Source organism: Haemorhous mexicanus, chromosome 13 (assembly GCF_027477595.1).
Source record: "Haemorhous mexicanus isolate bHaeMex1 chromosome 13, bHaeMex1.pri, whole genome shotgun sequence".
Lineage (NCBI taxonomy): Eukaryota > Metazoa > Chordata > Aves > Passeriformes > Fringillidae > Haemorhous > Haemorhous mexicanus.
Window position 1 is genome coordinate 20195079 of NC_082353.1, and position 17590 is coordinate 20212668.

At 46.7% G+C, this 17590-nt stretch overlaps 1 protein-coding gene across 1 annotated transcript; it reads left to right on the plus strand.

The window, feature by feature from the left end:
- Nucleotides 1–3213: 3213 nt before the first annotated feature.
- On the plus strand, nt 3214–17413 carry SLC24A1 (solute carrier family 24 member 1). The gene is made up of 9 exons (XM_059858702.1): nt 3214–4134; nt 5479–5538; nt 6027–6135; nt 12426–12533; nt 14153–14238; nt 14852–15055; nt 15415–15504; nt 16351–16517; nt 17164–17413. The coding sequence occupies exons 1-9, from the start codon at nt 3214–3216 to the stop codon at nt 17411–17413; spliced, it is 1995 nt and encodes a 664-aa protein (XP_059714685.1).
- The last annotated feature ends 177 nt before the right edge of the window (nt 17414–17590 follow it).

Consider the following 17590-nt stretch of genomic DNA (forward strand, 5'->3'; position numbering starts at 1 on the left):
AAAGCGCGGCCTGGGCGGAAATGGCCTCGTCTCACACGCAGCCCGTGAGGGCTGACACCGCGCGGGAAGCGGGAATGTGGGATGGCCGTGCTGGGGGAACGTGGTGCCCACGTAAAATAGCAGCACAAGTGACCGCTATGTGTGGAGAAAGCTTTATGGATAAGCATCCTGGCTGGGCGGTGTGCCTCCTTCTCCTGCTTCTGTACCTGTGGGAGTCGGGGGGGGGTAGGAGGCAATAAACCACTGCGAAACTGGCATGTACTCCTGAAATTGTGTGTACCTGTTCAGACAACAGTTTGCTTTAAAATTATCAGAGAGGCCCAGAATAGTTTAGCTGGAAAAGCCCTCTAAGATCATCAAGTCCCACTATTGCCTCAGCATTGCCAAGGCCACCATAAGCCATGTCCCTAGGTGCCACATGCATCCAGCTTTAAATCCCTCCAGGGATGGGGGCTCCACCGCTGCCCTGGGCAGCCTGCTCCAACGCTGAACAAGCCTTTCAGCAGAGACATTTTCCCAATATCCAACCTAAACCTCCCCTGGTGCAACTTGAGGCCATTCCCTCTGCTTCTGTCCCTGTTCCCTGGAGCACAGCCCGACCCCCCCGGCTGTCCCCTCTGGTCAGGAGTTGTGCAGAGCCACAAGGTCCTTCCTGAGCCTCCTCTCCTCCAGGCTGAACTCCCTGAGCCACTCCAGACCCCTCCCCAGCTCCATTCCCTTCCCTGGACATGCTCCAGCGCCTCGATGTCCTTGGCATGAGGGACCCAAAATCAAATCACACATTTCTAATTCCCTTGCATTAAATCTGACTATTAGATTGCTGTGGCTGTTAAATGCTTGGCCAGGGATCTTGTTATTTCTTCCCCTGTGGAGCTGCACCATATCAGTGCCACAGAAGAGTTCCAGGTCCCTGCTCCCTCCCTCTGCCTCAGTGCTCCTGGCACAGGCCCTGAGGGATTTTTTCCAGGAGTCAATGAGTTTTAAACCTCGCTCTGGCACTGCAAAGTGGTCACATACTGTGGCAAAGACCAGCAGAGCTGCTTGTCTGGCATCTGGCCTGTCAGCCACAGGAGATGCCTCAAAGTGCAGCTCCATGCTCCGTGTTGAAAACTGTTTATAAATGTGATTTACCCGCTGCCAGGGCCGGGAGGGTGATCCATGTCCATGGCTGGTGCTTCAGTGCAGGAGTTTGTGAAGGGGATAATCACCTGTCCTCACACTGAGAATTACCTGTGGTAGCAGACAAAGGTTTCAGAGATAGACCCAAATCTATACAATACTATTTAATCTTCTTAGAGGCTGTGAGTATTAAACTGGATTGGGAATTCCTCCACTAACATGTCCTTCACACCTGACCCGCTCTTGTTTTAGGACTGCCAGCAGAGGAGACATCCTGAAAATGGGATAATTTTCACCTGCCTCTCTCTGCAACAGCATCTCCCATCTGGCTGTTAAGTACCAAAGAAGCTTCCAGCACTACACCCAGCCCCTGGAACTCCCCTTCCTCCTGGACAGACCTTTGGAAGGTAGGCTGGGGAGCTTTGTGTGATTGCTTGGATTTCGCGTTACTGAAACAGGAGGTCAGAAAAGGAGTTTATCAGGATTTGACCTAAACTTACGAGACTAGAGAAACAATTCTTTTGGTCAGGAGTTGTGAAAGGTTGTGGAGTTCTTAGAGCTGATTGTAGCTTTGGATTTCTTTCTGTTTGCAAAACATCTTTTAAGCAGCTTGATTTGGAGAGAAGTAAAATCAGTATTTAAATAGGAGTGTGTGCATAACTGTGTTCCCTCTGTGCCATCCTTTTAACTCTCCTGTGTTTGTCAGGGAAAGTTATTTTCTCTTAATGTGCAATTTGTTATACCTCTTGTGCTGTTCTGCCACATATATGTTTATTTTCTTTTTACGTATGAAAAGCAAAGCTTGCATCATCTATTTATCTAGGTACTCCCATGACCCTCTCTTACTGTTGCCTTAGTGATCCTCCCAACTATTTAAATTAACATTGCCTGTTTTGCAAGAAATTTAGGTTGATAACTTCCCTGGGTGTTATGCAAGAGGGTAAATGTGTGATAACTTGCATGAAGAGCTTATCTGAGAATGGTTTAGAAAACTATGATTCACAGCTAAAGAATAATGTAACATGCCCACTCTGGGGAAAAAAATAATCCATGAAGAGAGTCATTCTAAGGTAAAACATTCAAGCAGTGCTGAAGAGTGAATTCTGTCCAGCCCCAAATCCCTGTCCCTGTGCTGTCACAGCTGCAGGCACTGTCACTCTCGCATTTACAATGTCTCTCCCTTTCTAAATGCTGTTCATGTAATTATGCAAAATATGCTAATTACCACCTAATAAAAGGTATGATTACAATTCCACTTTGCCAGTTCTGATTTCTACAGAAAGCCCTGAAAATATGTAGTCATAGAAACAAATGGCTGCTCAGCACCCCCAGCTTTACTAGAATCATGTTCTCCTCACCCTCTGCTCAAACTGAAGGAAAAACCTCACCCTTCCTTGGATGGTTTCCTGGGGAGTGAAAGGCTGGAAAGCCATGGAGCAGCATCACATCTAAACCAGTTTCCATCCTCCTGAGGTTATTTTGGTGAAGAACTGGTTTAGGAGAGAGGTTTGAACAGCCAGGTCTTGTCTTCAGAGCATCATTTTTAGCAACCTAAAGTTGTTTCCTTGACAGAAGCCGTATCCACTCCTCCTGCACCACACTGACCCAATTGATAATATTACAGAAAAACAACTGGACTCTGGTCAATGCAGTCCTTAACAATGCCTGGATATGGACATTTGGTGGAACCAGAATTCAGCTTGGATTAGACTGCCTCAGCCAACTCCACTCTCTTAAGCCAACCTTTCATTATTAATCAGCATAGCCTACAGTCATATTAAAAAAATAGGCTGAAACCTGGGTCTAGATCTCTCTATGCATTTAAGTCCATTTCTTTTTATAGAAAAATAGACAAGCTGTTAGTGAAGTGTTGCTGCCCAAATGGTGGAAAGTTTCAGTACTTTGTTTTTCACACCAGATTTTCTTTTGCAGGATTCCTCATTTTGTGCCGTGCAGTTCCACTCCTGATGCTCCAGATCAGCTAGAAATTGTGCTGTGCAGTTCCAGTCCTGATGCTCCAGATCAGCAAACTGCTGACCAAGTGAAGTCTTCAGTGGCTTCTGGACACGGCTCTGAGTTTGGAACCTTTAGGAAATGCATTTACCACGGAGGAGGCGGCTACGGAGGAACCGAATCCTTTTCTTGCTTGCCATAGTGTTGGTCCTCTCTTTCTACCAGCTCCAGTTCAGCCCCTCTGCCCTTCCGGCATCACACAGAGCCCCCCAACCCACGGACCCTGATAAAGTGACCTCCAGGGACCTCCCCAGCAACAAGACTGCTGTAAGAGGCAATGGCACAGCACCTAAAATAAGGCACTGCATCTATGTGGATCCTGAGCCAGCCGTGCCCATCACCACGTCAGTGGGCACAACACCACAGCAAGAAAATGCCAGTGAAAGCTCCCCAGATGAAAAACCACCCTATGAGTCCAAAGGAGAATATCCCCAGGACCTGTTCAGTGTGGAAGAACGCAGACAAGGGTGGGTTGTACTTCACATCTTTGGCATGATGTATGTATTTGTGGCCTTGGCCATAGTGTGTGATGAGTATTTTGTCCCTGCTTTGGGAGTGATCACTGAGAAGTTGCAGATCTCTGAAGATGTGGCTGGAGCCACCTTCATGGCAGCAGGTGGATCAGCACCAGAACTCTTCACGTCCCTCATAGGTGTCTTCATCTCACACAGCAATGTCGGCATCGGTACCATTGTGGGCTCAGCAGTGTTTAATATCCTCTTTGTCATTGGCACCTGTGCCCTCTTCTCGAGGCAGATACTCCACCTGACATGGTGGCCCTTATTTAGAGACATCACATTCTACATTGTAGACTTACTGATGCTCATCCTGTTTTTCCTAGACAGTGTCATTGATTGGTGGGAAAGCCTCCTTTTACTGACTGCCTATGCCACATACGTGTTCACCATGAAACATAACGTGTTCCTGGAGCAATGGGTGAAGCAGGAGCTGAAAAAGAAGCTAAATGCTGTGCAGGCAGCATCAGCAGAGCATATGGAGAAGGTTGGTGTCCTTAGAGTTCAGAGGGCAAGTTGGAAATAACTTTTAGTGTAAACCACAAAGAAAAACTGCATCCCCTTCAAAAAGCACATATTTGAACCTCAGAATACAGGTACTAGTCAAAAATTATGGTTTTAAAATGGGGGAAATGCAAACTAGAGAGATTCTAAGAAATTAGAGAGCCTCACCAGAAGGGAGTCCTACCTGTGCAATTACTAAATGTCTCTTAGATGCTTTCAAAGATGTGTGGGATTTTACTTACTTGGTTGTTCAAAGGAAGTTTCAGAAAGAACACTTGGAACACATTCTTGGTCTGGGAATAAGATTGGACAATTCTGATAAACAGGGGAGAGAAGCCTTCTGTCCCAGACTCTTGCAACTGAGAGATGTTGGAGGAAATTCTCTTTTCCCTCTCTGAAGCCAGATGTCTTGCTGGGATGCTGGTGGTATCACTCCTTACCTGATCAGCAGCACAGAAAGGCATCTGGCAGCTTTAGCCACCACTGCCTGCTCTCCTGGGCAGCATTTGGCAACAGATTCAAGTGCCCAAACCTAGTTCCCTGCCAGCAGATTTCAAACTGTCCCCTGGCACTGCATGCTCTGCTAGTCAGATGTGTCCCTGGTCCTCAAGAATGCTTTGCCTTCTGATCCTGGCACTCCACATCATTTAAGGAAAGGAAGGAAGCAGATAAGAAGAGTGAGGATAACTGAAGTGGTGCAGAATTGAGAAACTCCTTCTCTTTCCTACTCCTGGTTTGTTGTTCAGCCAGTGCTCACAGCTGGGAGTCCTGAAATCTCCTGGGTTACATTCCAGTGGGATACACGTGCAAGAAACTGCAGTGACACACACATCACTGTGGACATCACCAAGCATCACAGACTGACTCCAGTCCTGCACTTGAAGTTTACAGAGAGCTCTCACTAATGTTTAGTAGCATGATAGAGAGCTGCTGAACCTATCCCTTGGGAAAAATTATTCACAGAAATTTTAAATGATGGAAAGTAATGCTAATCACTGTAAAAAAATCTGTCTTTGAACCTTCTCTCTGCTGGAAAATGAGTAAGGATACACATGTTTGGGGATGAAGTCTGGGTCTGTCTGTAGCTACAGGAATCAGTTGTGAGTCTGCCCCCAGGTGCCTGCATCCTTGCTAGGAGGCTTTAGATAGAATCCTGTTTTTCTCAGAAGCCAATGGATTTAAAGAGGCTCATGGCTTCAGCTCTTTCAGTAGCATCCATGGACATTTGTGTTAGCTGTGCCACTTCCCCACAGGCAGCAGCCTGAAGGATCATTAGATCCTGAAGCAGCAGAGGTGATTGGTCATTTCTGTTCTTCATTGCTTGCAGACAAGCAGGGCAGTTGTAGATGATGGAACAACGAAGCCACCAGATGTGAGGAAGCTGCAGGTAGGTCTAAGCAACTTTACAGGGATCTGAAGTCATGGTATTTTGAATCTCTCCCCATGTCAGGTCATAAATAAAAGTGTCAGCTCCTGTGTCAAGAAACTTGGACCAAAGCCTGTATCATATCAGGCACAATGGCCACAGTTTGCTTAAGGGGACACTTGGCTGACTCCTGTCCTTTAAGGAATTTTTAAAAATTTAAGGGACAGCTCAGGCTTCCCAGGTTAATTTAACTAGAAGAGTGCTGCTGATTCTCTGCTGTAAAACAGTCATATAGAAATTCAGACAGTGACTCTTCTTACCTGGTTTCATGGCCAAATTTCTTCCTGGGCTGTCATAGCAGCGGCTGGAGGGGTCTGTACTTTCCCATAGCAAACACTGAACACTGATTCCTCTGCTGCTGTTGAATTGTTGCCCCATGGCCTGGAGAGGCCTTGTCTGATGTAGAGGACAAAGAAGCTGGAACTGAGTGGTTCTGTGCCTTCCCACAGCCTGGGCCAGCCCTGCAGCGGGGCAGCAGCTCGGCCTCCCTGCACAATTCTCAGATGCGCGGCACCATCGTCCAGCTCATGATCCACACCCTGGACCCCCTGGCAGAAGGTGAGTGGATGCTCCACACCAGAGGGTCTTGGGTTCACAGCCCTGAGTGGTTTCACTGGGAATACAATCAGTATTTTGGGGTCAGCAACTCACCCTTGGGGTGCAGCTGAGTATCACAGATGGTGTCAGGTGCGGGGAGCTCTGTGACAGTGGGATGGGCCCCTTCTGATCGCATGGTTGGCAAGGACAAACACCTCATGTTTTGGTCCTGCCATGTCTACTTTTCCTGTGCCCAACTGGTTACTGCTGTGGTGGCAGCTGCTGCTGCTGGGGTCCCTGGGAGTGGTGACATCCCCCGTCTCTGCTGTCTCTCTGACTGCAGTGGCAGTTAATGTGAGTTACAGGCTCCCCCTGTCCCATAGCACATCCCATCTTCCTCTTCTTAGCTCAGACCTCATTCCAGCCCTGAAAGAGCAGCACAAAAAGATGTTAAAACCCTTGAGGAATTCTCTTTTTGACAGTGGTTAAAATCCCAGCTGAGATTCTAATCATGATGGTGAAGCCAATTCTGTGTGATTCTGAAAGCCCACCAATCATCACTGCCATGCCAAAGTGTGCCCACAGCCCTGTGCAGGCAATGGGCGGCTCCCCAGGGCCAGGGAATGACCAGCTCAGGTCCAAGACCTCTTTTAAACTGCCCAGGGTGCAGAGAAGTCTCATCTCCAGACAGACCAGGGTGTTTGTACACCGCCTTTTAATGTGTTGCTTTATATTAACTTTAATCCAATCACACTGTGAAGGTTTATTTTCAAAGAAGGAGTGAAGCACATTAATAAAAAACATCTTTAAGACTTTCTTTCTTAGCCCAGAACATGCCCCACCCCTTCACTGCCCTACTTGTTCTAAAGAGATTATCTGCTGCTCATTCAAAGAGAGATTGAAGCTAAGCAGATCAACACCTCTTGTGTCCCTCACAGAGGTTACAAAGAGGACTCTCCAGATCAGAATCCCAACTGCACAAACCGATCGAGAGAACAAGGAGGCTGGAGGAGGACAGCAAGGCAGACCAGTGTCTGCAATGTGTGGGCATTCCAGTGAAGGCACCCAATGTGTTATCAACAGTACCCTAACAAAAGCCAGACTCATCAGGGTTTGTTCCTTGCCTCCTGTGCCTCCAAAAGGTTATATCAACAGCACCAGGATAGACCCAAAACCTTCCAAGAGGATGTCCCATTGCATTGAGCATCACAAAGTGCCAAAATTGAGGGGCTGCTGCCACCTAGAGACCTCCCAGCACCTTCTCATCCTTCCTACACCTTTAAATGTCTGTGCAGTATTTGCCCACCCAAGGTCACCACAAGTTTGGCTTTCTGATCCAGGTTGGTGCCCTGGTGAAACTCTGGGACCCCTCAGCAGGAGAGCTGTGGGGGGCTGAGGTTGGCAGCCAAGGCCAAGGACAGCCCCAGCCAGTTCAGCCCAGAACAGGCTGCTGGGAACTTTCCACTGTCCTTGCTGAAGAGGCTGCTGCTCCCAGGCCTTGTGAATAAACTGGATGGGGGGACCAGTTTGGATTTTCTGTCAAAGAGAACTTCCCTACTCCTTACATAGAATCACAGAATCATTTAGGTTGAAAAAGACCTTTAAGATCATCAAGTCCGACTGTTCCCCCAGCACTGCCAAGGCTGCATGTCCTCCAGTACCCCATCTACACATCCTTTAAATCCCTCCGGGCATGGTGACTCCCTCTGCTAGGGCTTGAGAACCCTTCGGGTGCAGAAGTTTTTCCTGATATCCAACCTGGGCCCGCGGCCCGGCAGGATGTGAGTTCCCGTGTGTGTGCGGCAGCCACTAGATGGGAGTGTGACCGTGTGTATCTGCGTCTGATACCGCAGGGGCCGTGCGGGGATGGGCTGCAACAGCCTCTCCAGAAGGGTTTTATAAACCAGAGCCTTTACTTCAATAACGCCACTGAGTTAATGGCAAAACCTCTGCCCCTGGTGCGTGCCTGCTCCACTCAAGGCTGTGAGAAACGAGACACCGCCTTACAAAATATATCAATAAAATTTCTGATATTACAACAGCTCAGCACTCAAAAATTAAGGAGCCAATGTGTCAAATCCTGTGTGTCTTGTAGGAGAAACTCCTTAATCTGATAACTTCCTACCTAAAGAAAAGAGAGTTTGGAGAAAAGGAATTTATGCATAGACTGAGAAACCTAAGTGCTTGAGGAGCTTGGCTAAAGAGATAGAATGACATCCCAAGGAAGGATCTGGAAAAGGATTTGAACCTGCCAAGGCATATGAGGACTTGTCTTCTGATAGGTTAATAGTTCCTAGTCCTGTGTTAACAGCCCTGCAGCCCTGTGGGACCCTGGGGACAGCTGTGCCTGCTTCCCATGGATCACCAACACTGTCCCTCCCTTTGCTGTGTGTGCAGCCCTCTCTGTACCAGGCACATTTCTGTAATTAGGCTGCCACATAAAAGATGATCCCAAAGCAATATATCTTTCCTCAAGGGCCCTTATTCCTTCTTGCCAAGGCCTGTAGCATCAGCACTTACAGGCTGTGGAAATGAACACTCAACAGAAGGAAAAGGTTGCCAACAGTTGCTCAGCAGTTCCTCACTGAACCTGCTGCAATCAGGATTCTGTGGGGTTTCCTTCTTTCGGCTGCCCTTGCTTTTCATTTGGGCAGCACAGAAGTGGTTTCAGGGCAGCAAGGCCCAAAACATAGAAAAGCTGCCAGCATTGGGCCTCCAACCCCAAATTTCAGAGGCAGAGGTCTTGGAAATGCAGAAGTGTGAAGCACAAAACTGCAACATCCCTTGTGTGAAACAAAATTATTTCTCTTCTGAAGAGTGGATTGAGTTCAGAGAGTGGGGTTATTTCTTTTTGTGTTAGGAAGGTATCATTACTTAAATCTTTGTCTCAGAGAGTCTAGGTTTACTTTAGAAGTTCTAATATTTACATGAACTATGCATTCTGAACTATATTTTTGATAGAACTTTTTACCTTCAATGTGCCTTTTTTTAAAATTAGGAATTTTTAGCAAGTTTGTTCTTTTGTCCTTTTCCCCACTTCCTGTGAAAATGAGTAGAAGAAGAGCCTGAGATCTTTTCCAGATCATCCCATTAGACACCAGAGGGAACTGTTGGGGAAGTAAAGGCAATGAGGATTTTGGAAATGCTCAGGAACTCTCTCATTTCTGAACCTCTAGCCTTACCACCAGACTCTTTAAACTCTAGTCACACAGGGAACAAAGCAGAAGCCTACATTTCTTTTTGAATGAAGCAAAAGGCTCCAGCAGAGAGGTTGTCAGAGCTGCCTGCCCTCACTATGCCCCAGTTAACAAGGTAATGATTTTGGAAATTAGACCAGAGCAGTGGGCACTGTTGCAGGCTGGAGAAGGCTGAAGGCAGCTACAGCTTCTCCTTGCTTCATTAGCATTCCAGATCCAGAGGGGAAAAAGGAATCACAAGTTTTTTTTTATACTTCCACTTTTATATAGCAGAATCTCCAAATCCTTAGGTTCATGCCAAACTGAAGAAAAAATCCTTCCTGCTGATTGTGTTGTCAGTCCTGTTAGAGTGAATATTAGACCCAAAGAGTGAATTAAATGTAAGAGCCAAATTCAAGGTAGAAGCTCAGCTGCCACTTGAAGTCCATCTTGGATGCTATCAGTTCAAAGGACAAGAATTCTCCTGTAGAGCATCTCAGGGCCACTGGACACAGACAAGTCCTGTGTGATGGGCTCTCAGCCCTGGGGACTGAGTTTCCAGTAGAGAATGCCCCAGGGGACAGAGAGGGACACTGCCCTGCACAGCTGATCCAGCACAGCTCGGACTGAGCCCATGGACATCCTCCTTCCCCATGCTGACCTGCAGATCTGGCCAGCTTAGAGCCAGGTCTGCCTCCAATCTCAGTCCCTCCTGCAGGAATTGTGTGTCAGAGGAATTACCACCCTTTTAAACGAGGCTGATCTCATGAGGACTGGCCAGTGGCCTGGGCCTAATCTGTTTATCCTGACAGAGATGCTCCCGGGCTCCACCCGGCTCCCAGCCTGGGGCCTGGCTGAGGGCAGCGAGCCAGAGCTTGAATTTCCATAATCTCAGGCTGAGCCTGACCGCCCTGACCCTGCTGACAGGAGCTTCTGCAGCAGCTTCAGGGAAAAGCCAAACAGAGGGATGCACTACCAGTGCTTAGAGGAGACTGGGAGCAAAAGGTCATCCCTGCATTGAGGGATGTGCTTGTGCACGAGCACAGGGGGAAGGAAGCCAACATTTCACATCCCCTCCAGTGACCTTCGGTATTGACAAGGAGCATGGAAGAGTCAGGCTCTTAGTCCCAGCCAGCCTTTCAAAGGAGAAGAAATTATCATTTAGATTAGGAATTCTTATCTGCAAGGGTGGTGAGGAACAGGATGCCTAGAGAAGCTGTGACTGCCCTTGGATCCCTGGAAGTGACCAAGGCCAGGATAGATGGGGCTTGGAGCAACCTGGGATAGTGGAAGGTGTCCCTGCCCAGGGCAGAGGGGTAGGACTGGATGGCCTTTAAAGTCCCTTCCTACCCAAACCGTTCTGGTACTCCCATGATGATTTCATCTCAGTCCAACCATTCCAGTGCTCAGTGAAAATCTCAGCTGGTGAAAGATGTTTCTGTCAGACAGTAGCAGGAATTTCACCAGAGTAGGACTTGTCCCCTGAGGTCTTCCTGTATGGGCTGGGCCCAATTATTGGACATACAGCAGAATTTACTGATTTTTACAAGGTTCAGCTCAGAACAATAGTTCTGCCCACATGGCTGGACATGCTATTTCTATTACCTCAGTGTCACAGTGATTAATAAAACATCAGGGCCCTGCCCTTGAGGCAGTACAACAACTGCACCTTCTGGGTGCACAGTCAACAACACAGTAGATTAAATCAGTGTGATAAAACTTTCAGAGAAAATTATTTTACAGCCCTGCACGCAAGCCAAACACAGCATTGGCTAATTCTTGTGGCTACTGCCCATGTGCAAACCCAGTGACCCTCAGTCATTGGGTGTGCAGCTCAACAGAGGACATAGATTAGAGCAAAATGAGGCTTTTCTTTGAGCCCATTCTTGCTCACTTTCACTGAGAGTCAGCAGTAAGATATTTGAGTAAAAAACAACTATAGAGACACACAGTTCCACAGTTCACTGTAAACCAGTAAAAAAGCAGCTCAGCTGAGTAAGGCAGAGCTTGGTTCACAGTGGACAAAGCTCTCAGCAGTCCCAGAAATTGAGCACCTGACCTGTGCTGGTGAAGAACATCTCTCAGACAGCCTGAACCATGCTGAACCTGGATACCAGGAATTTAGAACAGCTCCAGCAGGAGACACTTGTGTATACTTAGAAAAATCGATCATTTTCAGGGAACTGGAACATAGAAGGTGTTTATTTTCCATTCCCATCAGGTCCCCAGGCTGTAAGCAGCACCCTAAAGCCTCTTCAACAGCCACGTGGCAGGAGGAAGGTGGCATTTTTAGTTTGCTCATAATCTAGCCTAGAAAAAAAAATCAATAGTCCATTGTGAATATGATGACATTGCACTGAAACTCCCCCTCTGTTCTTTCTACATTTTCTTCCTATAAAGTATAGATATCCTTTGTGTTACTGACCTGAAAAGGATTTCTCATTCCTCTTGATGCCTTGAGAGGTTAGCTAGAAGAGAGGCTAGCAGTGCTAAAGGAATAAAGTAGGGATTTATTAAAAGGCTTTCAAAGGGTACACCTTGTGCAGTACAAGAGCTGGCAGAGGCTACACCCAAGATGGACAGCAGGTCACACATTTTCACACTTGTCTAAGTTTTGGTCCATTTCCATATTGGGGTAATTATCCAATTCCAGCTCCAGGTTATGCAGTCCCATCCTCCCAGACTGCTCACTTCAATTTGCTGCTGTTTGTACTTTTTGGGCCTGAAGCTGCAATGGTGTCCTTGGTTCTGGGGCTGGAAAAGGATTGTTTTATCTGACTGAACTGTGAGGAGAACTTGATAACACTGTATATGAAGTTCAGAGTTAGGTACCAATGCAGTAGAGAATTTGGAAAATATAAAAACTAAAACTTTAAGCATCACTCTAGATTCTCTTTAAATAGTTCTATGTCGAATTGCTGGTGTAATTGCTGTAGCACCAAGCAGTAAAATACAACAGCTATGACCAACTAGCAGCAGGCAAAACCTGAGGTCACAGCTAGAACAACTCCTGGGGCAGCGCTGCTGCAGCACCTGCAGGAGGAAGGGGGCAAGAGCATGTGTGTGTTGGGGGAGGCAGGTCCAGGGGGGGTTTGCAGTGACAGCCCCTGATGATCGTGTCCTTCTCACCCACAGCGAAATTTAAAGACAGGGTTGACACCCTGAGCAACTTGGCCAAGGCCAAGGCCGAGACCCTGCAAGGACAAGGCTCCCAGCCAGGTGAGTGCAGGAAGAGCCAGCACTGTTTACCTTGTTTTGCACTGCAAGCCCTCACCTTCCCAGCACGTAAAGCCCAAGGGCAGGCAAGGAAACTCGGGGGTGGAACACAAATTTTGTGCTGTTTCTGGGCACAGATGGCTGCTGTAACAATGCAGGAATCGATCGATGCACGCAGGCAGGAGCAGCTATCCCCAGAGGTGCTGTTAGTGAGGCAGGGCAGGGAGAGCTGCAAGGATGGACTGGAAATGGCCATGGAACAGTGCAAGGGGGAAATCAGGGCACTGCAGACAGCACTTGGGTGCTGCTGGTCTTTGGCAGACCCTACAAATTAGGTGTTTGTTAAAAGAAAGTACCTTCACATGCTTGCAGAAGGGCACAGAGGGTTCCTGCAGAAGGAATAATCTACATTGTGTCTGTATCAATTCCAAGGACCTGTGCACCCTTCCTTTAATAGAATCACAGAATCATATAATGGTTTGGGTTGGAAGGAACCTTAGAGACCATCCCATCCCACCCCCTGCCATGGGCAGGCACACCTTCCACCATCCCAGGGTGCTCCAAGCCCTACCCAACCCGGCCTCGGACACTTCCAGGGATGGAGCAGCCATCTCTGGAACACCTTCTCTGGGCAACCTGTGCTGGGGCCTCACCACCCTCACAGGGAAGCATTTCTAAATCTAACATTTGACCTAGATCTGCCCTCTGTCAGTCACTCCTGACACAAAGGCTGCCTTGGAGCCAGAGCTGACCTGTGCTACAACACAGATTTGTGCTGCCAGCAAGGCTGAAGATTTTGAACACCAAGAAACTTTGGTGTGCAAGGTCCCAGCTCCACACAACCCAGGCACCTGAGCACCTCACAGAGGTGAATGAGCCCAAACTTGAGAAAAACACTGTTTAAAACCCAAGTAAACTCTTGGTGTGTGCTATAAATACCACACTGACTTCACTCCCTCATCCCTGCTCCATGTTATCCATATTTCTGCTGTTCCCACAGAGGTTTCCGTGTTCCTCTTGGCTATGCAGGTGACTGCAGGAACAGCAGGACATTGCAGTAATTTCCTTGTATGTGTCAGCACTTTCCTATTTGCCTTTGAATACCCACCAAACGATCAGGGATTAAAGTCTGGCAGCACATCCTGGTCATTTCTCAGAAGCCTTGAAGAGTATCAGGTCCCTGGAGAATGCTGTGCTCTACAGAGGGAGGGGGGAGCTGGGGGGGAAACCTGAGAAGCAGAGCTTTACATCCTTTCTGGGTTTTAAGGATGGCTTTAATACAATCTTCAGAATCCAGAAAGAAACCAAGAAATGCCCATCAGCTGTAGATGAGGTAATTAGCATTTCCCTGCCCCTTACAGCAGTTCTGCATGGAAGGTCAGAGAAGCACCAAGGTCTCATTCTGCTCCAGGTGGGCCAAATTCTGCTCAGATTTACCAAACACAATCACAGCAGTCAGGGAGGACACACAACAAACCAAAGCAATCTGAGGGTACCTAACCTGAAATGCCACCCCTGTGGTAGGGAGTTCAGAGCCCCTGCTGGTCACAGGGAAGGTGATGGATGCCCTGATATGGTGGCCACCCATCCAGGATGACTGAAACCAGCATTCCTTCTTATTGCTTTTGCAGAAGAGGGAAAGAAAGCACCAAGCAGCGTCCAGGTAACTCCTGCCAGTGACTCTGAGCCCAGCAAGGACACACAGAAGGCAGATGTGCCACAGGATGGACAGGTACCCAAATCAGGAGCACAGGCACTAAGTGCCCACCCAGGCTGACCTTCACATGTACTTTCCTTCTTCCCTCTCCAGAGCTGTTGGGACAGGACCCAGCCCATGTCACTGGCATCTATAAATAGGCTCTGTGTGTAGTAATCTAAGATGCTGGCTGAAACACTTTGGCTTACAAACACAAATTGGGTCCAAATTATGACACCAAGTGATACTGGATAGTATTGACCCCTCAAGTGACTCTTCTGAGGGTACTCCAGGGTAAGGGGAAATAAGAGCACCTGCCTGTCCTGTGCTCACCAGCAGACTGTTCTGTTTTGCTCCCCAAATCCCTTTTGGGTGATGTTATTTGGCAGTTCCAATGAAAAAAAGTTTTTTTCAAAGACATGAAATATTTGTTTCTAAAAGGTGGTTCTAGTTAATGGATGCCCATTAGTTCACAATACACAGGTGCTGGGTTGGGGTGTGCCTGGGTCCTGTCCCACAAGAGCTGTGGCTGCCCTCAGCAGGTTACAAATGTGAGCTCTGCTCAGGTGAGGCCACAGTGAGTAACTGCAGCTTCCTTGTTAGTGTGAAAATATATTGGCTTTTTGATTTTTTTTATTCTGAGGTACAGCCCCCCCTGTCAAGCAGTGACACCTCAGACGACAGCAGCTCTGAGAGCCAGGAGGACAGTGATGGTGACAGCACAGAGGATGATGAAAATGATGAGCCCTTATCTCTGGAATGGCCAGAATCGAGGACAAAACAAGCAATTTACCTTTTCCTCTTTCCCATTGTCTTTCCTCTCTGGAGCACTCTGCCTGATGTCAGAAACTCGGTAAGAATCCACCTTCCTTCTGCTCCTGGAGTCATTAACTGACCTATAGATTTCCTCTGGGCCAGAGTCCCTGGGTCCATTGTTCCATGTCTGGAGTCTTTGCGTAGTTGAAGGTTGTTACTGCTGCAGGGAGTGGGACAGGAGCCCCAGCTGCAGTGTAATGTCATTCCAGAGACTTAATTTAATAAACCACAAATTCTAGCAACTACAGGTCACCTAATCAAGCTGAAAACCAGCAAACAGAGACCAGGGTCCAAGTTAAAGCAATCAGTTGCAGTGAAGTGTTTCAGGTGAATGGTTTTCAATGGGGACTATTAGCTTCCCTGAAACTTTTTTCTCTTCAAACTTGATATCAACAGGAATCAAAAAAATTCTTTGTCATCACATTTTTTGGATCCATCCTCTGGATTGCTGCATTCTCTTATCTCATGGTGTGGTGGGCTCACCAGGTGAGAGGTTTTGTTCTTTCTGCAAATCCCCATTTCAGAAGAAGTAGATGGAGAGAGGGGACGGTGTTACTGTGGCATTTTATCTGATGAATTACTGCTGCACTCATCCATCACAACAGTAGAAGCTTTGTTTTGTTAGAACCCAAAAGGGAATTTTTGATTTTCTTTTTTTTTTGATTTGACAAAGATTCATTCATTTCTGAGAGCTTCCAAGGGAGTTTGTGCATCAGTGAAAGGAAAAGCACCATCAAGATTTATCTTAATTCTGACTTTTCATTAATGAATATTTCTGTGCAGAACATAATTACCCATTACCTAATTAAAATTCTAGGAAAATATAGGTTCTGATTCTGGAAGCTGCTAAATGTTCTTCTCTCCCCCATCTTAATGTTCACCTGGTATTCTAGGAAATAATACTTCCATCTTGTAGGAACAGCCCCCCAATCTGTATTGAGTGATATATTGCACATGCACAGTAGATCTGATCATGCTGTAAATCCAAGGACTGTCATCTCCAAAGGCTCTTAGATCTTGCACAGCTGATGTAAAATTTGCAAAGGTAGACAACATCCAGAAGAGGAGGACTGGAAAATTGTGCTGTAGCTGACTTGATCTTGGCTCAGTGCTGGCATCAATGTGCTCAGATTTCCTACACTACAGAGCAAATCCAGAATCAACAGACGCAGTGAAATGGAACTTATTAATCCTATAAAGCAGGAAAATGCTGCCACGTTTTTAGGCCTTGGAATACTTTAACTCAAATATGGCACAAACCCTAACACTGCACAGAGCAATTACACTCCATGTTCCACTGCTAACAGCCCTACCCAACGTTGTGTTGATTAGGTTGGTGAAACAATTGGGATATCAGAGGAAATTATGGGGTTAACCATACTGGCAGCAGGCACATCCATCCCTGACCTCATCACCAGTGTCATCGTGGCCCGGAAGGGCTTGGGGGACATGGCTGTGTCCAGCTCTGTGGGCAGCAACATCTTTGACATCACTGTTGGGTGAGTACCAGGGCCATGCTAAGAGCTACATTTCTTCTGAAACACAAACTTACCTGGTTTGAAACCAACATGCCTCAGTTAATTTCATTTTAGCTGTAGTTAAGTGAAGGGCAGCAAAGCAACCAGTTCCTTTTGAAGAAACCCAGCCCAAATGCAAACCCAGCCAGGAAAGACAAACTGTTATAACTCAGCCCACCATCTTCACCCAATTCACAAAATCACCAATCAACAATCAAATTATCAATTTTTCAACACAAAAATGCAAGACATCTTTGGCTAATGTCCAAGCTATACAGGAGCCTTATCTGTCACTCAGAGACATTCAGCTCCTGGGGAAGGTCAGTATCAGTGCCTGGATCTCCCATCCTCAACTATCAGGACATTTCTTTATTATAGCTCACCAAGGCACTTAATTCTTAGGTATTATTTTCAAACCATTTTGCTCTTGGATTGCATTATGATAGTGCAAGCATTATCCAAACGTAGTTTTGACAGGAAAAAATCCAGTTTAGATTTATGCTGAGCTATATTGAATACAATAATGCTTTTTTTCCCCCCGTAACAGTTTGGAAAAATTGCTTAGTTATGATGCAGATAATGAACTGCCTTAAAACATTTATTTCAATTACTTTTCCCTTCCTTGCAGCCTACCCGTTCCCTGGTTCCTTTTTTCAATCTTCAATGGCCTCAGCCCTGTGGCAGTCAGCAGCAATGGTTTGTTTTGTGCAATTGTTCTCCTTTTCCTCATGCTCCTCTTTGTGATTCTCTCTATTGCTGTCTGTAAATGGAAAATGAACAAATTACTGGGGCTCACCATGTTTGCTCTTTACTTTGTGTTTCTGATCATCAGTGTGATGTTAGAGGACAAGATAATATCCTGCCCAGTGTCTGTATGACATGTGGACACTTCAAGATGTCTGTGAGGATCCAGCAACATCAAAAGGGGGTTGAGGTAGCAGTTGTTCTACTGAAAAAAAGCAACCAGAATTGTAACAAACTTACTGAAAATAAGATTCCTTTAACATGCTAAAAAATAAATCACTCTTAACTGGTGTGTCAGCCTCTACTGTTTT

Excerpts from the sequence above, each read along its gene's own strand:
- SLC24A1 (XM_059858702.1), top strand. The coding sequence starts at position 3,214 with ATGCATTTACCACGGAGGAGGCGGCTACGGAGGAACCGAATCCTTTTC. Across the intron at positions 14,239-14,851 it reads ATGTGCCACAGGATGGACAG|CCCCCCCTGTCAAGCAGTGA; the intron begins GTACCCAAATCA and ends TCTGAGGTACAG. Across the intron at positions 15,505-16,350 it reads TGGTGTGGTGGGCTCACCAG|GTTGGTGAAACAATTGGGAT; the intron begins GTGAGAGGTTTT and ends TGTGTTGATTAG.